At 44.3% G+C, this 24502-nt stretch overlaps 1 protein-coding gene across 17 annotated transcripts in view; it reads right to left on the bottom strand.

The window, feature by feature from the left end:
• The window catches only part of ARID1B (AT-rich interaction domain 1B), a 448289-nt gene that overhangs the window by 36728 nt on the left and 387059 nt on the right, over nucleotides 1-24502 (bottom strand). For 6 of the 17 annotated variants that reach the window (XM_028847283.2, XM_028847287.2, XM_028847285.2 and 3 more), the window contains 2 exons: nucleotides 23116-23443; nucleotides 4574-4719 (listed from right to left, as the gene is read on the bottom strand). In XM_028847283.2, coding sequence (XP_028703116.2) covers nucleotides 4574-4719; nucleotides 23116-23443 — 474 coding nt within the window. Of the gene's footprint in view, nucleotides 1-4573; nucleotides 4720-21165; nucleotides 21295-23085; nucleotides 23444-24502 lie in introns of all 17 variants that reach the window. The other 11 variants (XM_028847281.2, XM_028847279.2, XM_028847284.2 and 8 more) reach the window with 3 other exon arrangements.

The raw sequence follows: 24502 nt of genomic DNA, 5'->3' as shown, positions 1-24502 counted from the left end.
ATTTAGAGTAATAAAGAGTTCTATTTAATATTTCTACCTTATAAAATATATGGTTTATTTTAACTAAATGGATTAGAAGGTCTTTCCTTACTGTGGTTTTTACTATTCTTTTTATTGAAATGCTTATTTTTGACTTTTTTTTTTTTTTTTTTTTGAGGCGGAGTCTCGCTCTGTCGCCCAGGCTGGAGTGCAGTGGCCGGATCTCAGCTCACTGCAAGCTCCGCCTCCCGGGTTTACGCCATTCTCCTGCCTCAGCCTCCCGAGTAGCTGGGACTACAGGCGCCCGCCACCTCGCCCGGCTAGTTTTTTGTATTTTTTTTAGTAGAGACGGGGTTTCAGCGTGTTAGCCAGGATGCTCTCGACCTCCTGACCTCGTGATCCGCCCGTCTCGGCCTCCCAAAGTGCTGGGATTACAGGCTTGAGCCACCGCGCCCGGCCTATTTTTGACTTCTTATCAGAATTCTCAATGAATCACTGAAAAGAGCCATATGCCTCCCAAGGCAATGGGACTCCGGGGGCACTATTTTTTCTCCTTTCCCAGAAGAGAAGGACCACTACTATTACAAGGACGTGTTAAATCAAGGCACTGTTCTTTCTCCTATTGACATGAGTAATCCAGTATGTAAAGTTCAGACATAAAAAGGGGCAGTAAAGAATCTGTGACTGCAGAAAGTGCTGCTTGAGTACTGTAAATACGTTTTAAGCACCAGCCTCTGGCTTTACCATTGAAATTTAAGAACTAGAATGATTTCTTAAAGTAAGTGTGGGTCCAGGTCCTAAGGCAGCTATTCCACACTGGATTTAATATATTCAAAAGGAATGTAAAGAACATATGACATGAGTCAAACCGAACTTCAACACTCATGCCTGCTTTCGTCCGCTTCCTTTACTTAGTCTCCTCACAAGTCTGCAAAATCATTCCCAGAAGATGGTGAAATAGGTCAGAAATGCACAGTTCTTTTCTTTTCATGGTAATATACCAGACTGCAAAATATATGATTTCTTGTTTTTGAAAACACAGAGAGCTGGCTGGGTGCGGTGACTCACGCCTGTAATCTCAGCACTTTGGGAGGCTGAGGCGGGCGGATCACGAGGTCAGGAGATCGAGACCATCCTGGCTAACACGGTGAAGCCGTCCACATACTTTGGCATAATCTCAGGATATATTTTCCCCCAGTTTAAGAGATTGGTTTTCATAATTTATCAAAACCCTTTTATCAAGTCCTTTGTATATGGGGGGAGGGCAGCAATTCACCTGAAATCATTACCTTAGAGCAAGCATGCAAGTGGGCACCCCAGCAACCGCTACCAACACCCCGGACAACCAGCCCCTTGCAATGGTGCTGAAGACCCAAACCTTCCTTTGTGAGAGGCCCTGAAGTCCCAAGACAGAAAACAGTGATCCAGCTGGAAGACTGATACTCTAGGCGTAGTTTTGTGAATCTTTTCTTGTTTTTCAATTTCAAAACAGCAAATCATCTGGTAAACAGCAAATGCCCCATAGAGCTGGAGGCAGATCTGCCAGGAGACTGTTGAGCGAAATACCGCCACACTGGCGCTTCTCAAACTTGAGCTTGCATGCAGGAAAACTCCCTGCAGAGGTGCTCAGGGGTGCGGATTCCTGGACTCCCCTCAAGAATTCTGAAGGGAGCCCCGGAATCGGTAGTTTTAACAAGCACTGCGGGAGGTCCGGAGGTAGGAGGTTCACACTTTTTGTGGCAGTGTGATTGTCTTTTTCTTTGTAAAGGCCTACCGGGGTTGGTACCCTGTGCTGGCAGGGCATTAACAGGACATTTGCGTGTGGGACTGAGCGGTGCTAGGTTAGCAGAAGGACTCACTTCTGGAAGGTGCCCAGGGCTCTCTGTGAGAAAAGCCTGGTTCCAGCGGCACATATGGCCGCTCCTGTACTATTTATACGTGGCAGTGGGAGAAATGCCCTACATTTTGTGGAGTAACGTCTGGTGAGGCAAACTTAGAACCACAGATGGGAGATATATTTTTTGGAATTTAGATGTCCACTTTAAGATGATGGTTTATATGCAGACAAGTGTAAATGACTAATGAATATTATAAAACTCAACACAAATAAGTAAAACCTAACCCAAGACACATGTATTGTATGACAGTGTATTTAATAAGGGTATACATGATTTGTAATTTTGCCCACAGTAATACATAATTCTAACCTTTTAATCTAAATAATTGAAACAAAACAAAACCAAAAAAAGCTCTTTAGAGGGAAAAATTCCCACTGCTTACCATCCTACTTCCCTTGGCATTTTAAGTGAAGAAATAGTTGTCACATTTATACTCACACTGACTCCATTTAAATAATTACTTGCTCACTGAAGCCTGTAACAATTTGTCACTACACAGGAGGATTTTTTTTTTGGCCCCGTACACTGTCTACAACACAGTTGTTTGAACTCAGCGAAGAGCATGCTGGAATGCCAGTTGCACTGGCTGCTGAGGTTCAGAAAATTCCACCACCAGACCTGGTCATCATTTGTACTGTCCTCGCTTTCTCCAAAAGTATATTTTGATGGAGAAATGCTTTGCTGTTATCACTGGTAATTTATCTCCGTGGGCCCAAACCAAGGAGACTGAAGTGATGGTGATCCCACCATTTCTGGCCCATCTTTTGTGCAGTCAGGTGGACACTTGCGCATCCCGATGCTCACAGGGCTGTGCTGTAATGCTCTGTGTCACTCCTGTCTCTCTGAGAGATCAGAACGCAGTAACAGCAGATTCACGTGTACCTGCCGCTAGATGCACAGCCAATGCTAAATGGCTACTCCTCCTCTGACGTGCATTTCACTTAATAATGGTGGGATAAAATCAGATCAATGTGTAGAGGAAAACTGGATGTTTAAATTATTAAAAATTCAATGTTTCAAAATGTACAATGCAGTAAAAAATATACTACCACCCCATACAAAAGATCGTGAGGATGGATAGCCTGCCTTTCACTGAACTGATTTCCTCTGCATGGAATAACGAATAGTCGAATTATCTGAATAATAATAATAGAAAGAAACCCTCTCTGTAAATCTCCATTAAGCTGGCTGTTCCTTAGGAATACATAAATCTTCTGAGGCAGGGCACTGTGCCATCTGCTTGTTGTTGGTTGTTTTTGTGGCTCTGGGGTCCAAAGGAACAAGGGAAAAATGAGCACTGCTAACAGTAGGTGAAAACTGATTGTGTGGTTTTAATGCTCTCAAGTAATTTTATTTCAGCAAGTCAGACAAAACAGAATGTCACAACCCAATACTCTGTTACCTGGGCCAGCACTGCTTAGGGAAAGAGGAGGCTTCCAGCTAACAGGCTGTTTGCAAGCTTTTCACCTTCATCTCGAATGTAAAACACCCACCAAATTGTGATGGAGAAGCACTCAACGCAGCATCAGGAAGGGCTATTTTATTTATTTAAAAACCTTCATTTTTACCATGAATTTCTATGTGTTCCTCTTTCACAAATCTTTCAAGAGAAGTCATCACGGAATACCACCCCTCAATTAGGTCCTAGAAATCAATGATGCAGCTCAGACAGGAGGCGAGCCCAGCCTCTCACTGCCTGTTCCGTCTGACAGAGAAACATGAACTTCTCCGGAGGCCTTTCAAAGACAAGAGGCGAAAAAGGAAGTGAAAGGCAGAAGAAATGAAAAAATGTCATCAGAAAGAACCAAGGCTCTGGCTCTCCCATGCACTCCTAATGCATCACAGGGCATCACAGGATACACACTGGCTAAGCCACTCTCTGCAGTCTCTGAAGGAGGGAATCCTCCAGTGAGATCCATTCTAACATGTAACAGAGAGTAAAAGGTCGCTTGAAATACACATCACTTTATGTAAAAAGTGGCACTCATTGTCTTAAGGTAATTACGGAACCAGAGGAGGGGGTTGAAGGATCTTGCAGAGTCTAAGATCATGGGAGATGTGCACAGTTTTAGACACTCTCGATGTTTTCCACACATTGGCTACTCATCCACTGCACTCATCAGGCATGACTTTTAAGAATGCTACCTTGGAGATTATGAAATGGGTTAAAATAACTAAACATCGTGAAACATTTAAAACAGTTTCCCAATAGAGACAATCTGCACAGAGCACTTACGAAGCAGCTACTTCCAAGCATACATTTAGAGGTGTAAGATGTAAATGTAAAAACTACTTCAAACCCCCTTTGCTCTGCCCTTCCAACCATTTCCCCTGAAATGCGAATTCGAAGTGTCTGTCTCCATCACTACCCAATGGAGAGAATTTGAGGATCTTCCAATACTAATAATTCCCAAAGAGAAAGAGAACATAGTGTGTATATTTAACAATCTCCAATAATAGTTGAAATGTGTCCACTTGTTATACAAACACAGACTGAATAAAAATAATTTACATAAAATGTAATTCTCAAGTCTTAAATAGATGGAGCGCCTTTCTGAGAAGCAGAAAAGTAGTATGATTCCCACTTTCGCCAACCGATCCACCTTCTCGGGCCGTTTAGGCAGATTCACTGGCGGCGCCTAAGAGGAGGAGAGGGGAGAGGGAGGGGCTCAGGAGCACGGAGCTGCCGAGGTTACCTGTCGAGCTGTTCACCATGGCGGGCGCCATGCTGTAGGGCGGCGCCTGTGTGTTCATCAGGCCAGAGCTGTTGTTCATGGGCTGGCTGTAGGGAGAGCTGGAAGCCATAAGTCCACTCTGGTTCATGCCGGGGAAACTGCCTTGCCTACAGGAAGAGAAAGCACAGCACACATATACCGACCATGCACATTAGCAGCGGTTTGCCCTGGCAGTCATTTCTACTAATGCATTTATGTAAGGGGTGGGGCTATAACTTTTCATGTTTGTGTAAAACAGATTATTTCCTGGAGAGAAAGGCTGAAATCTATTGCTAGGTAACTCTTGAATACACCCCTTTACAATTCCAAATATTACAAGTTCTGCAAATAAATCACACATTTTTAATCATGTCAAGTGTTCCAGGTTACTATTTATATAGAGGAATATAAGCAAGAAAGGGGGAACTTGAAATAAGAACAGGAATTACAAAAGCAAGCAAAATTAACTTCTGACTATTAACACTACTTAGTATCCTCACATAAAAACCCAAAGGTTAAGAAATGAAAAACAATTGGGCAGTGTGGCAATGTTTTTTACAAAAACTTCTTGGACCTAAATTTTCTGATGGAATGAATATGGGAGAAAGCACTTCCAAAACTCTCCCTGACCCTACTCTTTAACTTTGGTAATTAGGTTCTATTAAAAACATACCAATTTCCCTACATTAAAATGCCACAGTAGACATCAGACTTCCACTTCGTGTTAGTTGGGCTTTTTACGTTACAGAGGAGGATGGGCACTTAGATCAGCTGCCCGTGTCTCTAACATGAAGTCGCCCGTCCCCAGGGTGGTGCAGACATACGAGGCGGTCTTGGTGACTTAGTCTTGTTAGTTTTGTCTTACGCCCTGTCAGACTTCTCTTCACTCCTGCAAAGAGGTCAAAGGTATTCTCTCTGATTTGAAGCTGTCACACAATGTCCCTTCTCTGACTGTTGGTAATGAGATGGGGGAGAGGGGGAGAGACTTAAACTGCACAGTGGTGTAGAGATCCCAGGGAAAATTACAATGCCCTAAAAAGAGAAATGATAGCAAGGTGGCAAAAATGTCAAAAGAGTCCACCATTGTAGTCAAGCTTTTGTTAGGTAAAGAGCATACCTTTAAAAATTTTTTCCAAGTTTTGGCTAGTCATGTTTCATCTTAGGAGTACAAGCTAGTAAGAGGGGTAAAACTCCAAAGACATCCTGCCTATCTGTTCCTAAGTAATCACAACCCCCTCCACCACCATTAAGCTACCACTTGGTATAATAGTTAACATTTTAAAATGAGATCCTTTAAAAGATTAACATAAATCTTATTTTTTAATTTTTTTGAGAGGGGTCTTATTCTGTCGCCAAGGCTGAAGTGCAGTGGCGCAGTCTTGGCTCACTGCAACCTCTGCTTTCCCAGGCTCAAGTGACTCTCCAGCCTCACCCTCCCAAGTAGCTGGAACTACAGGTGTGAGCCAGCAGCATCCAGCAAATTTTTTCATTTTTGTAGAGAAGGGGTTTTGCCATGTTGCCCAGGCTGGTCTCGAACTCCTGAGCTCAAAGCGATATGCCCACCCAAAGTGCTGGGATTATGGATGTGAGCCACCATGTCTGGTCCATAAATCATTTTTTAAAAAACAATATACTGTTCCTTTTGTGTACCTATTTTCAGTGGACTCAACTGAAAAATGTCTGTACAAAAAGTTCAAACATGGGCCATCTGCAAAATCAAGCTATCGAAGGCATAACTGGTCTACTTTAAATATTAGACAAACTAGAGAAATTCTGTACAATCTAATGCTCCATGATGGCGTGGAAAGAGCATTGTTGGAAGCTGAAAGAGTCTTAGGTATGAGGGTGGCTCAGGGAGAAATGGGTGTTACTTTAGCCTGCAATTCTTAGCTTCCTGAGGGTCCACTTTGAATAACTGCAGACGGCTAAGTCAGAATTAGAATACCCCTTGGAGTTCATTAAGAACAGATCTGAGATCATCCAACAGCTTCTGATTAACCTCTAGGTCATCACATACTTATGCATACATTGCACTGTAGCTATAAACACATCCCTATATGGTTCAGGGCTTTACATCATCTTGCAGAGTGTTGGCATTAAGTCAAGTACCTTAGAAGTATCCCTTCTGAGGTGTTCTTCAAACAACGGACAATTTAGCATTTATATAACTGCTTCAAAAGTGGCACCTGATGGGACTGCTCTCAGTGTCTTAGCAGATAATCACTGAACAGCACCTTCACTTGTGGACAGTTACGTTTTCTGGAAAGCTACTTCCATGTCAGTGACTGCCTCCAAGTCACAGCCAATTTTGGCCCATTCTCCAAGATGCATGTTAGCAGCCACTGCTCTGTGATGGCTGTCCCTGTCACCCTCCTGAAAGCAAGCCCTGCCTCTCCACTGAGCTTCATCTATGCTTTTTGCAGCACTGAGCTCTTTCTTTTGCAAATAATTTATGCATGTCTTGGTTCTTCTAGGTACAGAAGCCTCCTGAGAGGAGGAGCTGGCCCTAATTAATCCTTGCACATGAGAGTTACTTAAAAAAAAAAAAATTGTTAAAGGGATGAATTACTAAAGAACATTTTTATTCTTGTAAAAAGGCATTACAAAGATGGTCGCCTTTTCAAGCTTCCATTAAATTCCGTCTCATATATAGTATAACTAACATGTACGAAACTCACGGTTCCTTGAGACGCTTGTTTGTACTAAGGTAAAAAAGAGAATCAGAATAGAAAATCTACCAGGCAAATGACTGAATGAAGTAGCCATCCAGCCCTCATCCAGGATTTCTCCCCCAGGCTAGCACTGTCCATCTTCAATCACCAGAAGATGATGAAGGCACACACTACAGGTTTTAAGAAATACCTTTAAACTAACAATGACAAAGAAACATCAAAGACTTAAAGGTCCATGCCTTGGATGTCAGTTGTTGGTTACAATGGTCCTTCATTAAAGCACATCCTGTAGTTTTAAAAGTTTGGTTAAAAAAGCCAGGGGTCTTGACTCTGTCACTGGAGCTCTGGGAGCTCTGGTCCTTTGGATTTCAGTCTTTACAACTGAACAGGGAAGGGCTGGTAATGATAGTACAGTAATTTATTAAGTATTTATTGCATGCCTGGTGCACATTCTAGGCATACACATTTAATGTTTTAGATTTCTGGAGGAAGGTAGGTGGAATAAGGCTCATATATTAATAAAGGCAATAAAGATCAGAAAAGTTAAGTAACTTGCCTAAAGTCACACAGCTACTAAGTAGCAGAAATAGAATTTCCCTAATCTACTACCAGTGCGGTATACTATACTTCTTTCTCTATGGGACTCTAACACGCTAACACTCAGTGAGACCAAGTACCTGGCTCCTGGCAGCCTGCTGCACCATGCCTTTCTATCTGTCTGGTGTATGGACCTGCAGTTGTACAAAGCTGACAAACCAGAGGGTGTAAACTCTCCAGGAGTCCTGGAATACAGGCTTCAGGGAGGTGGCCATAGTGAGGGGTAGTGGGAGACATGAATACAACAGCTCCCTGGACACCTGCTTCAGGCCTACTGGGCCTCCAAGGCAGGAAGTGAGTCCTCCCAGAGCGCAGGCCACACATGGCCAGGGCAGAGCAGCAGGTGCCTGTCTGGGTGGGGAGAGCCAGTCTTTCACCACTGCACAGGAAATCCAATTTGCTGTTGCTTGAGAAACTACTGCCAAGAGTCTTGGTAATTCTGAACAAGCAACATGAGCGTGATACCAAAATAAGGCTCGCACTGCACGCCACTGATTTTGGTTAGTGGAGACAGCGGGCTCTGTGGATGGACTCCTCGGATGGCTGCCGCCCTAACTAACCTAGCACTCCTGCTTAGCGTGGTGTTGCTAACCTAGGAGGACTCTGTGGCTCACAACAAAAAGCTCCTTGTTTGGTGGGGCTGAAAATACAATGCCCGAGACCACAGCGACCTGGGTTCCGAGGTGACCTCAGCAGCAGCTGGGTCCCTTCCACAGCAGCGCTCCCTGGTTGCTGAACCCCTTCTGACCAACGCAACATTTGGATGGCTCCACATGAATGAGGAGTGTGAAGAAGTAAATCACTTGCTTTTCTCAAAAGCAACAAAACAAAAACAGGCAAAAACACGAATTGAAATGAGCAGCACATTTCCAATGTGACACCCTACAGAAACCTAAGCTGTACCTGGAAAAGCAAAGCCTCCCGCCCAGACCCTTGGGCTCTGGCTTCCAGAGGCCCTGCGGGCTTAATGTCTGTTACAAAGGACAGCTGTCCTGACTCTGCAGATGCCGAGTCCATGGCTGTAGCAATGACTGCCCAGGAACATCTCAGGAGTGTAAGGAGACAAACATTTACAATAAACCGGTAGATGCACACTGTGGGGGTGACCCTGGTTGGGTGGTGCTGCCCCCAGACCCCGGGATGCCGACTGGCACTGCGCTCGCCTAGCCAGGGCTAGATCATGGCACCACTCCCTCCTCCTCTTAAATGGCAATGTTCAAATTGGGGAGTTATTACTTAAACATGCTGACCTGTGGAATAACCAGAAGAACGTTATTTAAATCTGGTTGGGACCAGAGGTATTTAAAACCTGTCATTCTATAAGCAAAGCCAAGTTATTATAGGGAGAATAATTGAAAAAGTGGGGCCTGCGAGTTTTCCCTACGGCACTCCTTGTTCCTGCCCTCGTACTGCACCCATGCCCCAACAGCTTTTTTACTTTTTCCTTTTATTCACTTTGGAGATTTCTCAAACATCACATATTCATATCCCAACAAAGGGCTGTCTTTGGGGGAAAAAGCCCAAAGCAAACACCAGTTTTCAAGTGACTATTTCCAATGGTTCAGTGTGAAAACAGAAAGAGGAATATCGCTTCCCACTACAGTTTGCTTTCAGCAGTTAAAAATATTAGTATGCTCATGGAGTACCCACATCTTTGTAAATATCTGGTTTTAAAATCAACTACAATAAAATGTACAATAATTTTGATGCTTTAGAGAAGAATATTTAGGCCTTATCATCTTAGCAATCAACACTGTATTTTCTCAGCGGTGACAGACGGTGAAGTATGAGGTTATCTTTAAAATGAATGGGTTTCTGAGACAGTTCTTTGGAGAAGGGTAGGGACAGAGAGAGGAGGTGCAGACCCTGTGAGTGGAGCCACTTTAAAGTCCCGTCCCAGTGGCAGACACGGGGGAAGCTCCAGCACGTCCACCGCAAATACCACCCTTGAGTTATGCTCGGAATGAGCACCACGCAGTGCACGCTGTATTGGGAAAATGAGTACGAGTGCCAGGTGTCCATAACTTTCTCTATACGGACTGTCACTGTAGATGCAGCTGAGTTATGAACCAGCAAAGATTGCTTACTGACAAAATAAACTAGGCGAACACTAAAATTTGGGGCAGTTTATCACTTAAACCCAATCGTCATCAGAGCCAGGACTCAAAACCTCAAAAAGTTCCAATTCCAGCAGTTTATTGCTAAATGTGTTATGTTATTCCCTTGGAGAGATCCAGTTGCACACATAACATTACACAGGATGCCCTATTTAAAATGTTTTATAAACACAAACTCTTCTCACACATGTATCTAGCATCATTGGTGAAACAGATTTTCAACCCGAATTACATGGTGACTCTTCCAAAGCAGTACTGAGAAGGACAAATTCAGTCGAGATTATTTTAAATTTAATATTTTAAGACGGAAAACCACTATGTACCTCCCTGCCCCCCAAATTCAATCAAAACAGAAAATACGGCTGTCAAGCCCTGGTCAATCTTTGGTGTGGCTAATCCATCAGCGTGCTTGCAACAACAACTGCATTAGCAATTCCGGTGGCAAAATAATGTAATTTCAACAAGCCAGTGGCTCTGGCTAGGAATGAATCCTGTGGTGGTAAAGTGGCATTTGTCTCATTAGACAAAAGACAAAGAATAGAAGTGTCTTTATTTAAAAATGTAGATGCCTGTAAAAATATATAACCATATGCTACTAAAAAAATAGATTCTACCCCTTTTGCTCAGGGAGACATGCTAGAAATACTTAAAATTAATCAGAAATACCTACTGCTTAGTTGACAGTTACAATCATTTGTCCAAGATGAGTGTTTTAAGATAAGTATGGAAGAGGAATGAGCACAACAGCAGGCCAAGACTAAAAACCAACGCAACCAAAGTCAAACAACCAGGGCAGCGAGTGTGACGCTGCGACCACATGCGTGGCTCAGAGAGGTCTGTGCGTTCTGTGAGCTCACAGCAAGGACAGCACAGAAAAAGGTCCCAAGGAAGGGATGACATCCCCTCCACCCCTCAGATCTGAGGGATCAATCCATTGGAATTAACCAGGTTAGGAGAAGAGAAAAGAGAAACAGCAAATTCAAGGGCCCTGGGGCATCCAGGAGAAAATATGGTAGAACAAAATAAAAAGTGAGAGTGGTGGGGGCCAGGCTTATGGTTCTCTGGGTTTGGTCTTTATCCTAAGAGAAACAGGAAGAGGCTTGGGATTTTTAAGCAGGAGCAATGGCATTAAAATATGTTTATTTTAAAGACATGGTTCTCTGGCCGTGTTGGGAAGAACACATCGGAGGCAGGAAGAACGAGGCTGTTACCACAATACCCAAGGAAGAGATGATGGCGCCTTGGAACAGGCAGTGGAGCACAATGGAGAGAGTTGAGCAATATCGTGGAGGTGAAATGGACAGGATTTGGTGATGAATTAGGTCATCTGGGGGAAAGAAAAGTTGTGCCTAGATGTCTCCTAGGTGTCCAGCTTGTGCGACGGGCAGATAATGGGGCAGTCACTGAAATAAAGAACATCAGGGGAGAGCGCGGGCTTAGTTCTGGACATGTGGACAGGGTTTGGCTTCGGACAGGCCTCTGAGTACCTAGCGTCACACAGGCAGGTGGACCCTCCGGTCAGGAAGCAGAAGGTTTGGTGTCATCTTTCCTCCCTATGCAGGAAGCCCCTGTATAAGACTGCATGAGTCTTGTCTAAGTCTTCCTCCACTGGCGAATGTGACCTGTTCTCCATGCAGTCTGTTCACTCAAAGAAAGCTTCCATGTGTTCAATGCTAGCAGACAAGCTGGAGCAGCCACCAGTTATCTTCCAGTTCCCTGTTAATAACTCTCCAAACCCTTTGGTAGCTGATATGTTTACATTTTGTTTTCTTCCTTTAAGAACAGGCAGAGAAGAATATTGTTTTGTGACAGCTTTATGAAAGAGAACTTCTAAGTAAGGGAACAGTAGTAACTTTGTCACCATACTCTCAAGAATAATCTTTTCAGTGGCTACGCCTTAGCTCTTCAGAATAGAACTTCTCCCTGGCACGTCTTTGCCTGGGCCTTTAAAATGTGGCACTGCCCACAGGGCCTCTTGCTTTCAAAGCATTTCTCCTGATTGTCTCCACATTTCTCCGAAGAGCTGTATTTTTGACTCCTGCATCTTGGCGAAGCTCTTCTTGCTAAGCACTGAGGAATACTGCATATTCCAGTCTGGATAAAGCGTCTAACATCAGAAACAGTTTTCTCTTTTGTTCATACTTCACACAGACTTCTCAGAGGGTTCCGACCTGTTACCAGCTCTGCTCCTGGCACTCTCTGCTGAAACGGCACCTGTTGTGCAATTTCAAGATTCAGCTCTTCCTTTTTGCTTCAATGCAGGTAACCCGTTTTAGTTGTTCCTAAAGCAGCTCACTGATCTTCACCTTTTCTCTCAAAGCAACCAGGAGAACAAATAGAGCTCAAGGGTTCTGAGGCGAGAGGCCTCCTTGTCAGGGTGTGAAGAAAACGCAAACACGGTGTCTGGCTGCGTGAATTTTAGCAACTGATAACTAAGGATGTTCTCTTCATCCTCAAAGTTGATTTTGGTTTGTTAAGCCCATTGTTCTGCTACTACGAACTCTTTCCTGGCAACCATACAAAAGTGAACCTCAACACTGTGAAGGCATTTAGTTCAGAGATTTTGATTTCAGCTCTTCCCTGCTGATCCCCAGCACACGGCCTGCCTCAGGTGTGGATGAGAGCCACAGAGGGTAGCAGTGGCTCCCAAATCCTGTCTTTTCCCGCAATGGATGACTCTCCAGAACTTTGGGGGTTTGTATCACGTCGCATCCTACTGACCTCTGAGAAGATGTAAATGGCACAGCTCCCTGGGCTGGTGAAACTAGATCCATACAGCATGAAAGAAACATTAGCTGCCATGGATGTCACCCACAGAGAGAAAGTGCCATCTCTACTGCATTCTATTTAAGGATCTTTACTTTAAAAAGTTTATCTTGAGATCATAGTACCATTAAGAAAAGATCTCCAAGTTATTTCTAAGGAGGGCTATTACTTCTCAGTGCTAGGAATAGCCACATCTTTTATTCCAGGACATCCCCTTCCAGGTGTAAAGGAGAGTGAACTGCTAATCCCGAAGTGGCTTAGCCCCCGAGGAGCCACAGGAGCAGAGAGGAGGGAGCAGGTGTCTTAGAGGTCTGGAGCCACGCAGCCTCAGACACAGAGAGCTTATCAGCCCAACAATACTTGGAGTAGATAACAATCCCTGATGGATGAACCTGAGTTTTAGGAGTGTGAGGGTGAAGCACACATCCATCTTATATGCATTCTATGTACCTCTCATGCCTGTCAGAATGGGCCTGTCAGTAGGCTTAAGAAACTTAATTTGGGTCCCGAGTTCTCCATCCTATATTACTGTGTCACAGCAATATTGTGTATAAACCTCCAATAAAAAATGCCCTTGTCCAGGAAACAGAAAAACAGTAATTTCTGATCTTAAAAAAAATCCTCCTAAAAATTCTTAGAGATTTCCTGAGTTAACAGTGGCCTGGGCCACAAAGTGACTTAGTTTGGTAGAGTCAAACATTGTTCAGTTAGGGTTAAAATGCAGGCAAGGTTTGTAAGCTGAGCAAAGCTATAGTTCTTTTTGTCCTCACCAGCCACTCCGTGCAGGACAGGATTCAGACAGGTTCTCACCTGGCAGCAATTTTAACAATCGAAAGTAATCCAGTACGAGTTTACTTTTAAAACAAGGGCCATAATCTTACAGGTTTCTGTGGGTTTTTTGTTATTATTATTTTTTAAGAGACAGGGTCTCACTGTTTGACTCCAGGCCAGAGTGCACTGACAGGTTTCTGTCTGTGAGTTTTTCATTATTATTATTATTATTTTTTAAGAGACAGGGTCTCACTGTTTTACTCCAGGCCAGAGTGCACTGGCACGATCCTTGCTCACCGCAACCTTGAACTTCTGGACTCAAGTGATCCTCCCACCTCAGCCTCCTGAGTACCTGGAACTAGAGGCATGCGCTACCATACCTAGCTCACTGTTTTTCACTTTTTATAGAGACTAGCTCACTATGTTGCCCAGGCTGCTTGTGAACTCCTGGCCTCAAGTGTTTCTCCTACCTTGGCAGCCCAAAGTACTGGGATTATAGGCGTGAGCCACTGCGCCTTGCCTGTTTGATTTTTTAAATCTATGTAATGGCAGAAATGGAGTTCAAAATAAGAATGAAGACCAACATTAAGAGGAATCTTAGCATTTTAGTGAGTTGCTTCTCATACTCCTTACTGCTACTAAGATACCCTGTCACCCATGACACCTTCCAAACCCCAAGCTGCAATATAGTAAGACACAGTCACAGCCTCTTCACCACTTACAAACTTTTCCTGCTGCCTTCAGCCCAAAACACTGTTGAGGTTACCAGATTTCAGGGCTGTGAAAAATTCACCACCTGCTGGTCATCGGCCTGATACCTGGCAGGTTGGCATCACTGGCCATTGCCACTCCTGGTGCACACATGCAATTTCAAAGATCCTGGCCTTTCGTAACTCTGAACCACCGGGGTTTGCTGTGCTGTGCGGCTGATGACGCCCAGCGATGGGTGCGCTCTCATGCTGGTTCTCGCTGTGATGGTCCCAGGACATCTGGTGTGAGAGTGTGCATCTATGGGGGCAGGATGTTAACAGAGCCATGAAGCTGGAAGTGAAGACAGGTGGCATAGACACTGGTGCGTGAGTCACTGGGAGCCATCTCCGAGTGAAGACAGCCACCAGCTGTGAGAGGGCCAGACCCAGACACAGTGACGGGAAAATCTGAATGAAGAGGGCAGGCTAGATGTGGTGGGGAACTGAGTATTTCAGAGGATGAGGAGGATACTGAGTTCTGAGAGGAAGCAAAAGGGCAGAAACCAGGACAAAGCGTTTGGAAGACACACTCTGCCATGATCAACAGATCGCCAGAGCCTGAGTCAGGGTCAGGTCGGCGCAGACTCGAGCTTCTGAGGCCGTAGAGTTCTCCCAGTGGGAGCCCCAAGTGCTCCTCATGCGACATCCCTCAGGAAGGCCGCATAAGGAAGAAGTGTCCAGAGCATGCCTCCCAGCCCTCCCCTTCAACGCTGCCTTCGTGCTCTGCAGTAGCGGCTATTTCCGAGGCCCCCCTCAGACCCGAGCTGGCTTCCACACCAGAACCGCCCGGGGATGTTGGAGTTGAGGCTCCCGTGCCTCGGCCCCGTGGCTGGGTGAGGGTGTACAGTGGCTGCCGAAAGTCTCTGCGTGATACTCATCAGTGGCCTGGGGTGCCTCGTGGTCTCTGGTCCCTCCCAGGTTGGCTGCACATTTCATGCTGTGATTTCTTGGCTCTCATTAAAATTAAAGAAGGCCGAGACGGGCGGATCACGAGGTCAGGAGATCGAGACCATCCTGGCTAACACGGTGAAACCCCGTCTCTACTAAAAAATACAAAAAAACTAGCCGGGTGATGTGGCGGCGCCTGTACTCCCAGCTACTCGGGAGGCTGAGGCAGGAGAACGGCATAAACCCGGGAGGCGAAGCTTGCAGTGAGCTGAGATCCGGCCACTGCACTCCAGCCTGGGCGACTGAGCGAGACTCCGTCTCAAAAAAAAAAAAGATTAAAGAAGAAATCTCTGGTCTTTTTAGAATTAGTGTTTTACTACTTTTTGATTTGATGATTTATCAATGCACTTTATGGCTTCCATAATAGTTCTGTAATTCTAAAAGTTTTAATTGAAATCATAATCTTTAAATACTAACATAATAACATTCATTCAAATTCTAAATTTTGAAGAGAAAAAAGGAGCTAAAAATTAAAGCATAGTATTTAGAAGATAATGCAAAGGCTTACATTTAATTGCGGAAATAAAAACTCTGTTTAAGCCTTTGAAATCTTTTCTCTTTGTCTTTCAATAACATGACTTTTCAAATCATAGCTATTATGTTAAAACCTAATTGTCCAAAATCCAAAGGGCTGGATTCTTGGTTAAGACAAATCGCTCACTGCTCTTTAGTGCATGGACCCCACTATAACTGGGGCTTGACACACTTTGAAGTTTTTTGCCCCTTCTCTTTGACATTTTAATGCACTATCTCCATTAACGTATTTCCACATCAGCGGCTCTTCGTCCATCAGCAGAATTGCATCATACTGGCTTCAGAGGAAAATAACACAGAAAAAGTGCCTTGCTGGCAAATGGCAACACAGGATATGAATTATAGATACACCTCAATAAAGAACAGCGGCGGGAAGGTGTGTCTATGTGGGGTGCACATGAGGCACAGATACAAGCCCACTGTATATCCAACAAGCCAGACCAATTCATTTGCATTTGTAAATAGACCCAGCTTCTTGCAAGCATAGGAAGGCGGCTAGTCACATCCGCTCACAAAACACTCAGCTCCTCCAACAGCAATATGGTGGGGTTACTACTGATCTAGCTACCTTATGAAATTTATTCATCCTGTTAATGAGTGGCTGTTAATGAGATTTAAAAATAATCTTAACTAAAGTTCCCAATTTCCTAATTGACTCAACATAAAACATGTGAAAGCTAATTTCAGTGACCCTAGTTTTTGGTATGACGTAGTATTAAAATGCAGGTCTACAGAACAATATTTGTGATATTCAGTATTAAAACTTCCCTGCTAGTCAAGAGTAAGAAGACTTCTCAAATTAAATCATTTTACCCTTTTTTTCTGAAATTAAGAAGTCTGAGACTTCTCCTTCTTCTAATGCTCAGTTAATCCACCAAGGACTCTCTCAGGGACAGCAAAGGAACAACAGCGCTTATTCCAGCATCACGTAGGTGTGCACCTTTATCCGTGTCAATATCACCACCTTCCCACTCTGCTCCCCGACAACTCACAAGTACTTCCACAGCCACACTCCAGTCCCAACAATGTTAAATGCCAAAGCAGTGTTGGTAAAAACCTCAAATGGTGAAAAGGACAGAAACTCAAACCGGCCCCTGTGCCAGCAAGTAACTGTTACTTATCTCACAAGGTGCTTGGCTCTGGAAACAATCTAACTCAAGCTACACGTGGAGTCTGTGGAGTCTACACGGGAACATGCAAAGCCTGCATTTCCTTTCAGGTGCAGCAGAGGTAATGAAATTCAGATAAGAGAAAAAAAATCCAGATTTCAATGCAAGAGGTGGAAGATCCACTAAGATACTCATTACTATTTGGTTTCTAATAGCAGGATTGCCTTTAGCTATGATGGAGAACAAAAATGAAGAGGTGGTTTGTAACAAAACAAAACAAAAAAGTAGAAAGAAGAGCAACAGGCAGGGCGCAGTGGCTCACGCCTGTAATCCCAGCACTTTGGGAAGCGAAGACGGGTGGATCACGAGGTCAAGAGATCGAGGCCATCCTGGCCAACATGGTGAAACCCTATCTCTACTAAAAAAAAAATACAAAAATTAGCTGGGTGTGGTGGCTCATGCCTGTAATCCCAGCTACTCAGGAGGCTGAGGCAGAAGAATCGCTTGAACCCGGGAGGCAGAGGTTGCAGTGAGCCGAGATTGCGCCACTGCACTCCAGCCTGGTGACAGAGTGAGACTCCATCTCAAAAAAAAAAAAAGAGCAGAAGAACAACAGGACCAGGTGATAGGGGACCCTGCTCCTGACTCAATGGTCCTGAGTGGGTGATGCTGTAGGTCTTTGTTGACTCTACCATAAAATCAAGAAGTAGAGGCTGGATAACATCTAAAACCTTCCCAGCTCTGAGATCCAATCGTTCTGTAATTGAAACTCTGCATCCTTATGAAACCTCTTCTTATCTTAAAGATCCCTACCAGAATTTTGACACAAACAATCTCAAGTCACTCAAGACTTGATCAAAATTTATATATGTGGGTTGCTAGGGCCTTAAGGAATTAAAATCTGTTTGTCCATCTACCCTGGCTTAAAGATGTAGGGCTTGTGAGATCTTCTGTAAATTCAGTGAAATCATGCTTCCTCCTAGAGCTCATTTCCAAGAAAAAATTCTGGATAATGCTGAAATTTTCAAATCCACAAATCAGTTGTATTTTGAAGAGCTGTCAATTGCTGGACATCACCAGGTACCATCTAGGACTCATAAAAGGATGCAAGGCACACGGAATGACCGGGGGGAAGTTATTCTACCTGCGCATGTCTGCACGCACAGGCTTTAAACGTAATGGATTCAGTCATTTAAAAAATGTTACAAGGTCAGGAGTGGTGGCTCACACCTGTAATCCCAGCGCTTTGGGAGGCTGAGAGGACTGCTTGAGGCTAGGAGTTCATGACCAGCCTGGGCAACATAGTAAGAATCTGGCTCTACAAAAAAGTAAAGACAAAATCAGTCAGGTATGGTGGCACGTGCCTTTAGTCCCAACTACTTGGGAGGCTGAGGTGGGAGAATTGCTTGAGCCCCGGAATTTGAGGTTGTAGTGAGCTATATGAAAGCCTGTGTTTAGCCTGGGATCCATAGCTATGCTCTTTAGGAAGTGGTAGGCCAAAGTTCTTCCTAAGCTTCTGGCAAACCTTGGCTCACCTATGCTCAGGTAATGGCTCAGAATCCTCCGAAATGATGCTACAGACAGCCATGAGCACTGATCTGCAGATGGATGGAACTCATTTGCCATTCCTGAAGTAGGCCGTTAGTAAGACCAGCTAGTATTTCCAACTCTCTGTTTCTTGTATCTTCAAAAGTAAATTCCTTAACTAGCAATGCTTTAAAACTGTACACAACCATGCATTTTCTGATACAAAGTGTATCAGTGTGTGGGAGGAGGAGGGCTCTGTACAGATGTTACTTATAAACCATTAACTTCAAATGACTGGATATTACTGCACAGTGAATCTAGTACCCGAACAAGAAGATTCACCAGATTCTACTGTAAATCCTCTGATGATCAAAATGAGGAATTTACTCAAAAGGTGAAAAAGAAAAAAAAATTAATCTATATGTTTCTTAATTTATTCAATGCAGCAGGTCGATTTTACCTTCATACTGTCACTCTTAAAGAAATTAATAAAACAGCTTCTGACCAGTTAAACTTGCATGTTTTTTCTCTATACTATCTTGTGTTTCACCAGCTGAGAAAATCTGAAGCATAATTGCCACAATCCTTCATTTTTACAACGAGCATTCTGTTTCTGTCTAATTGCAGACACACACTCACTCACGCTCCACCTTCATCATTAATTTGTCCTTTTCAGATTCTTCCATGGGCTCCAGGTCCTTTGGGATTGTGCCTTGAGAAAGAAGTCATTCAGACAGACTCTGTGAATCCTGCACTATGCCATTTCTTCCTCTCCCAAAGAGAAACTAACATTTAGCAAACTAGCTTTTCTAATGGCCAACCTAACTTTAACCTAACAGAGCCATCAACGGGGAAACAAACACCAAAGCAAAACCACGACTTTGCTGCAATGAGCTGTTAAATAAGTAAAGCGAAAGGATGTTGAAAATCAGATTTCTCAACTCATAGCACTAAAACATGTCATACACATGTTTTCTCAGATTCAAGCTTCTGCTTTTAAAAAAAGGCACAACACAGGTTATGTGTATTGCGAAGTGAACAGAAGGAAGATTTAAAATAGAAATAAAACTTAACTTCTTTCTTTTTTAGAAAGAATAGTGTAGACATACAAGTTAAAATTCACAGTTAACAGTCACGGGGCTATGAATATGAGCCCTTGCCAAGTGTGCTTTATCAGATTTACATAGAATAACGCCAACATTTTTCTTTTTCTTATTTTTAATTAAGGAGGAGGTGTTGTACTCTAAGGAAGCTATCTGGATGCTGCTGGCTGGAATACAGATTTGATCTCCTTGTGCTGGTTAGCTAACATCGATTTTCTGCCCCAGTGGAAGAGATTTCACTCTGATGCATGCCATTTAAATTCATTTTACACAGCTGCTTAATGTGGCTTGGCAAGGCACAGCCAAACTAGCTTTGTGGGTCTAAAGAGGCCTCTGGAGTTGGTAAAAGGACAGATCCTATGGATTAGCTGCAGATGATGAATGCTTGCTTCCTCCGACTGCTATCTTCCTACTGACTCATGAATTGACCTTGAAGGCACCACAAGAAAGTAACAAAGAGGAAAAGACAATTTCCCAAGAATAAGCACGTTTACCTCATTCTATATTTGTTATTTCACTTTGGGGATGATGTTTACAGGATTCTATATTTGTTGGTCCACATTTAGGGCCATGTTTACAGACTTCAGAGCTCTCGATTCCAAAATTATCATTCGTTCTGTCTAAATAAATATAAACTGAATATAAAACTACTAAAAAGCTCTGTCAGGCATTCATAACCAGTAGTGAAAGCATAGTTCTATAAATTTACTGTTTAAACAAAGCTAGGTGACATTCCCTGTTTGATTTTAACCAAAGATGATGCGTGTCTCTACTAAAACTAACATGATTAAGGCAAACTAACTACCAAACATGGTTAAGTCTGCCCAGGATGATAGCAATAACTTTTTTGCTTAGTAATTCACTCAATACTAATAGACTTTCAGAGCATTTACTAACCTAAACAAGGTGACAGAACCTGATACTACATAGTTTTGTAGTAGGAAAAAAGAGATACTTTTTGTTGCTGTATGTAATTCCTGTGTTGAAATTGAGAATAATATGGCAACACTGTGTTTAGAGAGAACATTCTCTGTTGGATTATTTTGTGGTATTTTCCTGGTGACTTCAATATTCTAATACTCGCTGGAGAAGAAAATAATAGAAGTCTTTGGCACAGACATTTGCTTGGTGGTGATATAATGAAACCCCTCCTAAGTCCTGTGAATAGCCTGTGTCAGCTCAACTGCAGTGATTGTCTTGTCAAATGAGATGCTGTGCTCTTAATTTGGGGGTGGGTATGGCAGCCGCTCACTGTAGTGGCAGGAGTGAGAATACAGTCATGAGAACAGCGCTGCACAACACAGGTTCCTAGACAAAACAACGACAACAATGGGGGAAATGACGCCAGAGTTGGTGACTCCGTGTCTTCGACACAGATCAAAGTTTCTATTTCCCTCTCAGGCATGAAGGAAAGCAGCCATGCCGAAAGCCATGCAGACAGGGCCTGAGGACACATGCGGGTTTCCACCGAACGGCCACAGTACTGTTAATACGAAAGGAAAACGAAACAAACACACCAACAAAAATGGACACAAGGACAACCCCCTCGGAGATGGATTTCCTGTTAGGTGTTTCGCTTTCTTGGTTTGGGTGTTCCTTTCGTGGCCAGGTGGCACGATCTTTAACAGTTGCAGAGAAAACGCCCAGGTCCCGCAGCAAGTCGGGGTGCGTTGCTACCTACCCGTACTGGTCAGGCTGGTGCACCATGGGAGCCTGAGAGTTGCCATAGTTGGGGTGCTGGGAAGAAAACATGGGGCGTCCGCCAGCCCCAGACTGGCTGGGATAAGCAGGCGACCTAATGTATGGTGGCCTAAAGTGGAACAGAAGAACAGCCTCTTGGGATTTGTTCTGATGCACAAGCATGAATCCCTGTCCATCTGTCACCCCCACACGTAGGTGCGGGGTTTACAGACCGCAGAGGCAAGCTGAATACCTGCATCCTGCCGCTGCCTGAGGGGTGGGGGGTATAGAAAATGCCTCTAACAACAGGGTGGGGACAGGCAGAGAAAAGTGAGATTCTCAATTCTAATCTCCATTTACCATTTTAAAGTAAAGCTTTGACTTTGGTAAAAGCAAACAAGAAGATATACAGCCCCCATTTAAAATCCTGGTGAGCTAAAATGGGCAGCAAGTTGAAGGCAAGGCTTTGGAATGATCTACGCATTAGAAACAGAAAATGGCAATGCATGGATGTGTATTTATGTATTGATTACTTCAGAATGATATAAACAGTGACTCAGAAAGGGGGTACGCATGGCTTCGTAACCACACAAAATCATGCCTGGCTCTCTGTGGCTATCTTCTGAGGTCCCTCCCGAAGGCTGCGTGCCAAATGCAATCAAATACTTTCCACTTAAAAAAAGAAAATAACTTGTGCTTTATGAGTTGCAACAATGGACAATTCATTTAAACTTGAATTCGAACTTCAATTTGAACAGCCAAACCAGTTTTCATAGACAGGTTTACAAAAACATTCCCTAAAGCCTGTGTGGGTTCAGCAGAGGGCTAGACTGCTGGAGTTCAGAAAATTTTAAGTAATTGTAATGTGGAGACAGAAAGAAAGATAATGATTGATTTTCATTTTATTTCCTCAAGGGAAATTTATTATTATTTGGAGAAAACAATAAGACTGGAGGGGTCCCACATTCCCCAGATAGCAGCTTCAGAGGAAAAGTAAGAAAAGACACATTTAAAAACACACGCACACACATGCACACACGCACACACACATGCACACACACGCACACACATGCACACACGCACACACACCTTAGCTTTTGTTTCCCTTGGACAAAAATCAGAATCTTCTACCTTTGCTTCTGAAGATACCATTAAGATACACATCTTTCAAAGTACTCTATTTTAAAACATATTTGCATGTGCTTTTAAAACGTATTCACCTTTGCCTTATAAATTTTTAATTATGTTATTTTTCTCCAGGTCAAGTATTTACTTCAAAATTAATTTTTAATTCGGGATTAAAAATGAGTAATTGTAGCTAAAGCCTTTCGCTTTATCAGCTCAAACTTTCTAAAATATTATCTTTGCTTTTTAAACCACATTTTGGTTTGGACAGATAGATATGCCTGGAAAAATAAAATATAACGTAAGAATGTAAAGTATATAAATTTCACACATATACGTTTAGACAAACACACAATAGACGTATGTATACATACAAAGTTTGTATTTTATGAAGATTCTTGTGATAGGCTGAAAAAAAGGTGGGGAGTGTGTTTCCTTTTCAATGTTTTAGATTTTAAATCGTTCCTAAGCTTTAGTATTTCCTGCTTAAAAGTCACTGCTTCAATTGGTACCACGCAGACACTTCCCTGTGCAACCGGATCTGGTTTGCTGCTGCAACGACTATTCACAGGCATTTCAAATCACCTCCCACGACTGATGTGCCCACCGCTCATATTCCTTCCTCATGTATCATAAAACATGGTTCGTCACTTAGTTCTCTGATCTTGACGCTACAGAATATATTTAGCACAAAAAGAACGGCCAAGCACAGTGACATTCTACTGCTCTGTGTGACCCCGGGGAACAATGCAGCTACGTGCGCAGTCACGTGGTCACGCGTAGACACACAGCGTACCTGCCCGGGGCGTGCTCCTGGGTGGCGTACCTGCTTTGTGCTGAGTTCGCAGCAGCCTGCATCACTGCTGCGGCTGCCTCCTGTGCCTTACGGTTCACAGTTGGCATTGGCGGCCCCATTCCTGGCCCTCCCTGCTGAGACATGCCAGGAGAACTGGGGGTCATGCTGCTCATATTTCCAGGAAATGGTCTGTTCTGCATCCCAGCTGATGGCATTCGTCCCAGGGGCACAGCACCACATGGCTGGCTTGGCCCTTGTCCATGCATCTGGTTGTTGGCACTGATACCCATACCGGGCCCTGGGCCGCTGTAGCTTGCACTGGGCACCCCACTATACGCTGGGGGTCTGGAGTAGTTACCTAAACAAAAAGCAAACACAAAGTAAAGCCTTTTATTTAAACTTGTGACAACATTCACTGGAAATACTTTTTGTCCAACAATGTGATCAGCAGGAGTATTAGTCATGACCCTTATTGGCCCTTCCTATTGGCGCTGGTGCAGCTGCCAGTCTCAAACATGCTCTCTCTCTGCACACTCCCAGGCCCTCAGAGAGTGACTCAAATACGGACAGCCCCAGAGGACCACTGCACTGATGAAGAGAAAGTCAGACTGGTCATAAAAAGAAACAAACGACAAACAAAAAAACAAACCCTATGAATAGGCAAGGGATACCGAGTGCTGCCTCAATCCGTTCACCACCACCACATTCTCATGTTTCAACCAAAATGGTGAGCATCACTCTGAGATCACACCACTAGATCACTGCTGCCTTCAACAGCCATGTGAAAGGGCTCCACAAGACAACGTGTAAGACGAGATGCACATATGGTCAAAATCATCCCTTAAAACCCCACAGGAAGGTGTCGCGCGGGAACCTGACATGAGCCCCAGTTTTCCTCTAAGTTGGGAATAATTTTTTTCTTTCTTTCTTTTTTTGCTTGGGTACCAGATCGAGCAGCTGGTTTGTGCTGGCTGCCACAAGTCGAAAAACTGTCCCAGCACAAGCACGGCACACGGCAGCAGGAGAGCTGGCGGGCAGGGGCGGAGGCGGGGGTGAGGGATGGCGGGCAGGGCCGGGGGAGGGGGTGAGGGATGGCGGGCAGGGCCGGGGGAGGGGGTGAGGGATGGCGGGCAGGGCCGGGGGAGGGGGTGAGGGATGGCGGGCAGGGCCGGAGACGGGGGTGAGGGCCGGCGGGCAGGGCCGGAGACGGGGGTGAGGGCCGGCGGGAAGGGCCGGGGGCGGGGGTGAGGGCCGGCGGGCAGGGCTGGAGGCAGGGGTGAGGGCTGGCGGGCAGGGCTGGAGGTGGGCAGGGCCGGGGGCGGGGGTGAGGGCTGGCGGGCAGGGCTGGAGGCGGGCAGGGCTGGAGGCGGGCAGGGCCGGGGGGCGGGGCTAAGGGATGGCGGCGGGGCAGGAGGTG

This window comes from Macaca mulatta, chromosome 4 (genome assembly GCF_049350105.2).
Source record: "Macaca mulatta isolate MMU2019108-1 chromosome 4, T2T-MMU8v2.0, whole genome shotgun sequence".
NCBI lineage: Eukaryota > Metazoa > Chordata > Mammalia > Primates > Cercopithecidae > Macaca > Macaca mulatta.
Note: the sequence above shows the minus strand (reverse complement) of the source record. Positions and strands in the feature narration are given on the sequence as shown.